This window comes from Anolis sagrei, chromosome 12, assembly GCF_037176765.1.
Source record: "Anolis sagrei isolate rAnoSag1 chromosome 12, rAnoSag1.mat, whole genome shotgun sequence".
Lineage (NCBI taxonomy): Eukaryota > Metazoa > Chordata > Lepidosauria > Squamata > Dactyloidae > Anolis > Anolis sagrei.
The window spans coordinates 16,786,188-16,796,587 of NC_090032.1; the positions used below are offsets into that span (position 1 = coordinate 16,786,188).

The following is a 10,400-nucleotide window of genomic DNA, read 5'->3' on the forward strand; positions in this document are numbered from 1 at the left end:
GAAGACAGCTCAAGCAGGGTGTTTTGAGATGGTTGAACAGAAGCTCTCCGAAGCTTTAGGTGCTCTTACTGCCTATTACAGGGAAAACCAGCTGATTCCTAATCCATCTATACGGACGATCTTGCCATCACCACTTGTAAAGGAGTCGTTAAACTGCTGCCACCAATTGTAACAATGACCGTTTTAATGCCACCAAATGCCACCAATTGTGAAGGTGCGTGTGGTAAAGCACCCACTGCCACCTAATCTATGAGGGAAGCTGGACAACGATCAATATCAACCTAGGAGCTATTTTATAAAGGGACTGTTAATTACAGAAGGCTTTATTCACTTGATAGCGTAGCGTTTACTTTCTTGGCTTGACTTTACTATTACAGGCTGTTCCACTTAGGAGCAACTGTATCAGGCAAGGCTTGAGGAAAACAGTAACAAGTTTATTTTAACAGGAGTATAACAATGTATAACTGTTCTTCAAAAGAGGCACAAATCTTGATGGATACATTGGAAAGGTTTCATGAGTAAACTCAGGCAAACACTTCATAAGGTTTCACAGCTGGCACAACAGGCTTAAACCCAGCCAAACCTTGATTCTTAATTTAGAATCAACAACCCCCTGTACCGGGTCCTTCTCTGCAACCACTTGGTCACCAATTGATTCCCTGAATCTCCACCAAGAGATTCAGTCTTTCCCTATAGCACACTGGCTACAGACACATTCCCTGAATCTCCACCAAAAGATTCAGTTCACTCAGTAGCTTGCTGGCGTACTGACTAATTCCCTGTTTCTCCCACTAGAGAAATCAGTCCCTTCCTGTAGCTCACCGGCCACAGACTGCCACTTTCAAAAAGCTGCGCCGTGAAGTGATAGTTGGCTCCGCCCCCGTTGCTATGGCAACTCAGCTAACGCCAAGCCACTCTCTCCAACAAAACATAATCTTACATACTTACCATCCCTAAACCACTGTCCAAACTACACATAACCAAAGGAATAAAATTTACACATCGTCACACCACTCAAACAGGGAGCTTGGAAATCATTGAACAGAAGCTCTCCAAAGCTTTAGATGCTCTTAGTGCCTATTACAGGGAAAACCAGCTGATTCCTAATCCATCTATGCGGACGATCTTGCCATCACCACTCAAACAGGGAGCTTGGAAATGGTTGAACAGAAGCTCTCCGAAGCTTTAGATGCTCTTACTGCCTATTACAGGGAAAACCAGCTGATTCCTAATCCATCTATGCGGACGATCTTGCCATCACCACTCAAACAGGGAGCTTGGAAATGGTTGAACAGAAGCTCTCCGAAGCTTTAGATGCTCTTACTGCCTATTACAGGGAAAACCAGCTGATTCCTAATCCATCTATGCGGACGATCTTGCCATCACCACTCAAACAGGGAGCTTGGAAATGGTTGAACAGAAACTCTCTGAAGTTTTAGGTGCTCTTACTGCCTATTACAGGGGAAACCAGCTGATTCCTAATCCATCTATACGGACGATCTTGCCATCACCACTCAAACAGGGAGCTTGGAAATGGTTGAACAGAAGCTCTCCGAAGCTTTAGGTGCTCTTACTGCCTATTACAGGGAAAACCAGCTGATTCCTAATCCATCTATACGGACGATCTTGCCATCACCACTCAAACAGGGAGCTTGGAAATCATTGAACAGAAGCTCTCCGAAGCTTTAGGTGCTCTTACTGCCTATTACAGGGAAAACCAGCTGATTCCTAATCTATCTATGCGGACGATCTTGCCATCACCACTCAAACAGGGAGCTTGGAAATGGTTGAACAGAAACTCTCCAAAGCTTTAGGTGCTCTTACTGCCTATTACAGGGGAAACCAGCTGATTCCTAATCCATATATGCGGACGATCTTGCCATCACCACTCAAACATGGAGCTTGGAAATGGTTGAACAGAAGCTCTCCGAAGTTTTAGGTGCTCTTACTGCCTATTACAGGGGAAACCAGCTGACTCCTAATCCATCTATGCGGACGATCTTGCCATCACTACTCAAACAGGGAGCTTGGAAATGGTTGAACTTGTGCGACTGTGGAGCAGAACAAACAACTCTGCATCTGTATGCTTGTTCACAATACCCTGCCTCACGCACAGAGGAAGAATTGTTGAAAGCTACAGACGATGCAGTAGCTGTTGCTCGTTTTGGGTCTAAAACTATATAGCAGCTTGTGATCCCTTTATTTTATCAGTTTTAGATCAATTATTTTATCATTTTTGATCAACTATTTTATGCAATGCTTTTGACACTAAATAAATGTAAAAAACCAGAGCATTTGCAGTATTTCAAAAAAATCGAATGCCAGACAATAAGATGAAAGGCAAGGAGAGCACCACAGAGTTAAACAAGCACTTGCATTTATTTATACACATACAAAGAAACATAACTACTGGGCATGTGCAATCCATGCTTCTAAATGGTTCTAAAGTACTTACAAAACTAAAGTTCTAATGGTGAAAACTAGGGGGCGCTGGTGGTGAAAATTTTAGAACTCTTAACAAAACTTCCAAAATTTCATTATTATTTCATTATTGATTTTTTTTTTTGACATAACCAATTAGGAACTGTCGTTTATAATGAAATGAATTTAGAACCATGGATTGCACATGCCTAATAACTACCCTTGAGAGGGTTCTTTCAAACACCTTTCCCCTAAAGAAAGATTAAGAGGGGTGCCCTTTCCACACAAACAAAGGGGTCCTCCTCCCATTGAGATCAATATTATTCATGTCTCCTCTTCGCTCAGCAACATATTGGGGATTCCCTTTGTGATGGGAAACTCGCGCCCCGTGTCTGGGCATTTCAATACACCTTCCATCACCTCCACCTGCAAAAGAAGAAACATTTGATGACGTGGAACTAGAATTCAGTGGGCCAGTGGGTTAAACCGCTGAGCTGCTGAATTTGCTGACCCAAAGGTCGGCAGTTTGAATCTGAGGAGCGGGCTGAGCTCCCACTGTTAGACCCAGCTTCTGCCAAACTGCTAGGTTGGCAAGTGCTAGGGCTAACAGCGGGAGCTCACCCAGACCTGCGGCTTCAAACTGCCAACCTTTAAGTCAGCAGATTAAACGGTTTAATGGTAAGGGCCAGGCTTTAATCACTAACAGCAAGAGATCTTTCCCAACTGAAAGGTTGGGAGTTCGAGCCCAGGTCAGGGTAAGCACCCGACCTTCAGCCCAGCTTACTGTCCACCTAAGCAGTTCAAAAATAGCTGTGAGTAGAGATCTTTCCCAACTAAAAGGTTGGGAGTTCGATCCCGGGTCAGGGTGAGCACCCGACCTCCAGCCCAGCTTACTGTCCACCTAAGGAGTTCAAAAATAGCTGTGAGTAGAGATCTTTCCCAACTGAAAGGTTGGGAGTTCGAGCCCGGGTCAGGGTGAGCACCCGACCTTCAGCCCAGCTTACTGTCCACCTAAGCAGTTCAAAAACAGCTGTGAGTAGAGATCTTTCCCAACTGAAAGGTTGGGAGTTCGAGCCCGGGTCAGGGTGAGCACCCGACCTTCAGCCCAGCTTACTGTCCACCTAAGCAGTTCAAAAACAGCTGTGAGTAGAGATCTTTCCCAACTGAAAGGTTGGGAGTTCGAGCCCGGGTCAGGGTGAGCACCCGACCTTCAGCCCAGCTTACTGTCCACCTAAGCAGTTCAAAAACAGCTGTGAGTAGAGATCTTTCCCAACTGAAAGGTTGGGAGTTCGAGCCCGGGTCAGGGTGAGCACCCGACCTTCAGCCCAGCTTACTGTCCACCTAAGCAGTTCAGAAATAGCTGTGAGTAGAGATCTTTCCCAACTGAAAGGTTGGGAGTTCGAGCCCAGGTCAGGGTAAGCACCCGACCTTCAGTCCAGCTTACTGTCCACCTAAGCAGTTCAAAAATAGCTGTGAGTAGAGATCTTTCCCAACTGAAAGGTTGGGAGTTCGAGCCCGGGTCAGGGTGAGCACCCGACCTTCAGCCCAGCTTACTGTCCACCTAAGCAGTTCAAAAATAGCTGTGAGTAGAGATCTTTCCCAACTGAAAGGTTGGGAGTTCGAGCCCAGGTCAGGGTAAGCACCCGACCTTCAGTCCAGCTTACTGTCCACCTAAGCAGTTCAAAAATAGCTGTGAGTAGAGATCTTTCCCAACTGAAAGGTTGGGAGTTCGAGCCCGGGTCAGGGTGAGCACCCGACCTTCAGCCCAGCTTACTGTCCACCTAAGGAGTTCAAAAATAGCTGTGAGTAGAGAAATTAGGCACCGCTTAAACAGGGAGATATTGTATGGCACCATACAAGAGCAGTACCTATTGAGCTACTCACATTTGCATGTTTTCAAACTGCTAGGTTGGTAAGAGCTAGGGCTAACAGCGGGAGCTCACCCAAACCTGCGGCTTCGAACTGCAGATTAAAAGCAGTACCTATTGAGCTACTCATATTTGCATGTTTTCAAACTGCTAGGTTGGCAGGAGCTAGGGCTAACAGCAGAAGCTCACCCAGACCCGCGGCTTCGAAGTGCCAACCTTTAGGTCAGCAGTTTCACTGGTTTAATGATAAGGGCCAGGCTTTAATCACTAACAGCAAGAAATCTTTCCCAACTGAAAGATTGGGAGTTCGAGCCTGGGTCAGGGTGAGCACCCGACCTTCAGCCCAGCTTACTGTCCACCTAAGCAGTTCAGAAATAGCTGTGAGTAGAGAAATTAGACACTGCTTAAATGGGGAGATATTGTATGGCACCATACAAAAGCAGTACCTATTGATCTACTCACATTTGCATGTTTTCAAACTGCTAGGTTGGTAAGATCTAGGGCTAACAGCGGGAGCTCACCCAGACCTGCGGCTTCAAAACACCAACGTTTAAGTCAGCAGATTCAATGGTTTAATGGTAAGGACCAGGCTTTAATCACTAACAGCAAGAGATCTTTCACAACTGAAAGATTGGGAGTTCGAGCCTGGGTCAGGGTGAGCACCCGACCTTCAGCCCAGCTTACTGTCCACCTAAGCAGTTCAAAAATAGCTGTGAGTAGAGAAATTAGGCACTGCTCAAATGGGGAGAGATGATCGTCCTCATTCCATTTCCCTCCAAGTGCGAAGTTTGCATGGTACGAGGGTTATCCGGAACGTAAAGTTACAAGGTGAGCTCCCGCTGTTAGCCCTAGCTCTTGCCAACCTAGCAGTTTGAAAACATATAAATGTGAGTAGAGAAATTAGACACTGCTTAAACTGGGGAGATATTGTATGGCACCATACAAAAGCAGTACCTATTGAGCTACTCACATTTGCTTGTTTTCAAACTTCTAGGTTGGGAAGAGCTAGGGCTAACAGCGGGACCTCATCCAGACCTACGGCTTCGAACTTCCAATCTTTAGGTCAGCAGATTCACCGGCTTAACGTTAAGGGCCAGGCTTTAATCACTAACGGCAAGAGATCTTTCCCAACCGAAAGATTGGGAGTTCGAGCCCAGATCAGGGTGAGCACCCGACCTTCAGCCCAGCTTACTGTCCACCTAAGCAGTTCAAAAATAGCTGTGAGTAGAGAAATTAGGCACTGTTTAAACGGGGAGATATTGTATGGCACCATACAAAAGCAGTACCTATTGATCTACTCACATTTGCATGTTTTCAAACTGCTAGGTTGGCAAGAGCTAGGGCTAACAGTGGGAGCTCACCTTTACCAACGGCTTCAAACTGCCAATCTTTAAGTCAGCAAGTTCAATGGTTTAACCTGTTGTGCCACCACTAGAAGACCATTGTAGTTCCTTCCAATTCTCTGATTTTGGGCAACAGATGAGGATGCAGGAACCTGGGACGATGAAGAGATCCCTTACCTCCATCAACACATGATGTACTTTCCGGAGAAAATCCTCATTGCTCTCATAGTCAGGGATGGGCTCAGCAGGGAGGTCCGACCGATGACCCAACTGCAAAAAAAAAAGGTAAAACAATGATCCGAGGTTCTAAAGAATGGGAAACAATGGAGCAAAGGGTTCCAAGTAAGTAACACACAATTAAACAGGAAATAAAATTTTCAAACTGGGAATAGAAAATTTTTCAGATTTTGTTACATAGTGTAATGAATGGCAGGAGGACCCGACTCACACTCTCTGCAGCTTCCACCAAGGCTCCCCACTCCACTTTGGGCACCATCCGGGCAGTGAACTCTGGATTGAAATCGACATTGTTCACCTTGACCTCTGTGGCCTGTGCAAAGAAAATGGAGAGAAAAAAAAATATTATTATTATTATTATTATTATTATTATTGACACAAAAGCACAGTATGTCACAGCAAACGAGATCTATATACTGGATTTCGTATCACAAAATCACAAGTCGAACCCTTCCCAAGCGTCTAGGACTGTGTGATGTATTATTATTATTATTATTATTATTATTATTATTTTACTGACACAAAAGCACAGTATATCACAGCAAACGAGAGCTATATGCTGGATTTAGTATCACAAAATCACAAGTCGAACCCTTCCCAAGCGTCTAGGACTGTGATGTATTATTATTATTATTATTATTATTATTATTTTACTGACACAAAAGCACAGTATGTCACAGCAAATGAGATCTAGATGCTGGATTTCGTATCACAAAATCACAAGTCGAACCCTTCCCAAGCGTCTAGGACTGTGTGATATTATTATTATTATATTGACACAAAAGCACAGTATGTCACAGCAAACGAGATCTTTATGCTGGATTTCGTATCACAAAATCACAAGTCGAAGCCTTCCCAAGCGTCTAGGACTGTGATGTATTATTATTATTATTATTATTTTACTGACACAAAAACAGTTTGTCATCACAAACAAGATCTAGATGCTGGATTTCATATCACAAAATCACAATCGAACCTTTCCCAAGCGTCTAGGACTGTGTGATGTATTATTATTATTATTGTTATTATTATTATTATTATTTTACTGTCACAAAAGCACAGTATGTCACAGCAAACGAGATCTCTATGCTGGGTTTCGTATCACAAAATCACAAGTCAAACACTTCCCAAGCGTCTAGGACTGTATGATGTATTTTCGAATGATGCGCACAGATCCAAGTCAGGTGGCCTTTTGCAGTTATTATTATTATTATTATTATTAGCTAATGTAATAATTATTATTATTAATGTTATTACTATTATTAGCTAATGTAATTATTATTACTATTATTAGCTAATGTAATTAATAATAATAATAATAATAATGTTGTTATTATTATTATTATTATTATTATTATTATTAGCTAATGTAAGCCAGGCCGGAGATAGATAATATAGAAGGAATGCCAGAGTTCTTTAATTGTGAAACCCTAACCCTTACCCTAATCCTGAACCATACCAGAATCGTAACCCTAACCCCTTACCCAAACCCTTACCCAAACCCTAAACCTTACGCTAACCCAAACCCTAAACCTTACCCTAACCCTAACCGTAAAAGGTAAAGGTAAAGATTTCTCCTTGACATTAAACCTAGTCATGTCCGACTCTGGGGGTTGCTGCTCATCTCCATTTCTAAGCCGAAGAGCTGGCGTTGTCCTCCTAGGTCAGGTGGCCAGCATGACTGCATGGAACGCCGTTACCTTCTCACCAGATCTATTGATCTACTCACATTTGCATGCTTTTCGAACTGCTAATAGCGGACGCTCACGCCACTCCCTGGATTTGAACCGCCGACCTTTCGGTCAGCAAGTTCAGCGGTTTAACCCGCTGTGCCACTGAGCGGCCCTTAATATAATATTATATAAACTGCTAGGTTGGCAGTTTGAAACCCCTAACCCTAACCCCTAACCCTGCCCTAACCCTTACCCCAAGCATCCCCTCCTTTCTATCCTTCCTTTGCTCTCCCCGCTCTCCCTCCGCTCCCTCTCTTCGCTTTTCCCAGCCGCGTTTGCGGCATCTCCGTAACGCTCGGAGCTTCCGTACACACCTATCATACTATCACCGAGTTCTTTCTCTCACCTTGGACCTTCAAAGAACTCTTGTCTGTTGGAGGCAAGTGTGGATGCTGCAATTGGCCACCTTGATTAGCACTGAATGGCCTTGCAGCTTAAAAACTTGGCTGGTTTCTGCCCGGGGAAATAATGTCCAGGGTGGGAGAAAGAACTCTTGTCTGTTGGAGGCAAGTGCGGATGCGGCAATTGGCCACCTTGATAAGCACTGAATGGCCTCGCAGCTTCACAGACTGGCTGGTTTCTGCCTGGGGGAATAATGTCCAGGGTGGGAGAAAGAACTCTTGTCTGTTGGAGGCAAGTGCGGATGCTGCAATTGGCCACCTTGATTAGCAATAAATGGCCTCGCAGCTTCAAAGCCTGGCTTCTTCCTGTTAACACATCCCAACAAAGGACTTCCTCAGGCAGGAAGCAGCTAGGCTTTGAAGATACAAGGCCATTCTTTGCTATAATCAAGATGGCGAATTACAGCATCCACACTTGCCTCCAACAGACAAGAGTTCTTTCTCCCACCACAGATATATCAACCCCATTGTCCTAGTTTCCAACAAACCTCACAACCTCTGAGGATGCCTGTCATAGATGTGGGCGAAACATCAGGAGAGAATGCTTCTGGAACATGGCCAGGCAACCTGGAAATCCTCACAGCAACACAGCGTAGGATTTGCCCCAAATTCCCCATAGATTTGAAGATTATTTCAGCCTTGCGGCTTCAAAGCCTGGCTTATTCCTGTTAACACATCCCAACAAAGGACTTCTTCAGGCAGGAAGAAACCAGGCTTTGAAGGTACAAGGCCATTCAATGCTAATCAAGGGGGCGTGGCCTGGGAACGCCCCGCCCTCACCTGAATGCGAAGAGGGAAGCCGCCGCCGGGCTTCACGCCCCGCACGTGAGAAGTCAGCATGTTGTGCGTCAAAAGCTTCATCCTCGCACGACGCCGGTGGCCGGGCCGGGAAACCGTCTGCGCATGCGTGCCGCCACTCCACCGCTCTAACGCCCCCTTTTTCCTCTCACTTCCGGCGGCTAATTTCGACACACTTCCGGTGAGTTAGTGCAACGCTAATATCGAATGTACGGGAAACCAGATCTAAATGCGACACCGTTCCGGGTTGTAATATTTCATTTAAACCAACATCCCCACTATTTAAATATTTAAATAAATGAAATAAAATATATAAATAAATATAATATTAAAATGCAATGTTAATATAACATATACAATGTTCTATATATAAAATATAATATCAACGAAATGTTTCAATAAAATAATAATTATTTATGATTATTTGTTTGTTTGTTTTAGTAGAATAATGCCCAGGGTGGGAGAAAGAACTCTTGTCTGCTTGAGGCAAGTGGGAATGTTGCAATTGGCCACTTTGATTAGCATTGAATGGCCTTGCAGCTTCAAAGCCTGGCTGGTTGCTGCCTGGGGGAATCCTTTGTTGGGAGGTTTTAGCTGGCCCCGATTGTTTCGTGTCAGGAATTAGATCTTCTTGAACCATTTCTAGAGCATTATACTATTACAATATTATTATATCTTCTTGAACCAATGCCTCGAGTATTATTATATCTTTTTGAACTAATTTTTGATTGATTCTTGAGTATTATTATTATTATACTATACTTCCCTGAACCGATTATTATGATATTATTCTCATATCTAACCCTAATATTTCCTTGCAGCTTCAAAGCCTTGCAGCTTCAAAGCTTGGCTGCTTCCTGCCTGGGGGAATCTTTAGTATTGAATAGCCTTTTAGCTTCAAAGCCTGGGTGGAAATCCTTAGCATTGAATAGCCTTGCAGCTTCAAAGCCTGGGTGGAAATCCTTAGCACTGAATAGCCTTGCAGCTTCAAAGCCTGGGTGGAAATCCTTAGCATTGAATAGCCTTGCAGCTTCAAAGCCTGGGGGGAAATCCTTAGCATTGAATAGCCTTGCAGCTTCAAAGCCTGGGTGGAAATCCTTAGCATTAAATAGCCTTGCAGCTTCAAAGCCTGGGTGGAAATCCTTAGCATTGAATAGCCTTGCAGTTTCAAAGCCTGGGGGGAAATCCTTAGCATTGAATAGCCTTGCAGCTTCAAAGCCTGGGTGGAAATCCTTAGCATTGAATAGCCTTGCAGCTTCAAAGCCTGGGGGGAAATCCTTAGCATTGAATAGCCTTGCAGCTTCAAAGCCTGGGTGGAAATCCTTAGCATTGAATAGCCTTGCAGCTTCAAAGCCTGGCTTCTTCCAGCCTGGGGGAATCCTTAGCATTGAATACCCTTGCAGCTTCAAAGCCTGGCTGTCTCCTGTCTGGGGGGGGGAATCCTTAGGATTGAAAAGCCTTGCAGCTTCAAAAACTGGCTGTCTCCTGTCTGCGGAGGGGAATCCTTAGCATTCAATAGTCTTGCAGCTTCAAAGCCTGGCTGTCTCCTGTCTGGGGGGGGGATCCTTAGCATCGAATAGCCTTGTGGCTTCAAAGCTT

The 10,400-nt window shown here is 44.4% G+C and overlaps 1 protein-coding gene across 1 annotated transcript; it reads right to left on the minus strand.

Annotated features, from left to right (window-relative positions):
• Positions 1 to 2,360: 2,360 nt before the first annotated feature.
• On the minus strand, positions 2,361 to 8,935 carry TRMT112 (tRNA methyltransferase activator subunit 11-2). The gene is made up of 4 exons (XM_060758551.2): positions 8,784 to 8,935; positions 6,081 to 6,182; positions 5,810 to 5,902; positions 2,361 to 2,847 (listed from the first exon to the last, which is right to left on the minus strand). The coding sequence occupies exons 1-4, from the start codon at positions 8,862 to 8,864 to the stop codon at positions 2,746 to 2,748; spliced, it is 378 nt and encodes a 125-aa protein (XP_060614534.1). The 5' UTR covers positions 8,865 to 8,935; the 3' UTR covers positions 2,361 to 2,745.
• Between the last annotated feature and the right edge of the window lie 1,465 nt (positions 8,936 to 10,400).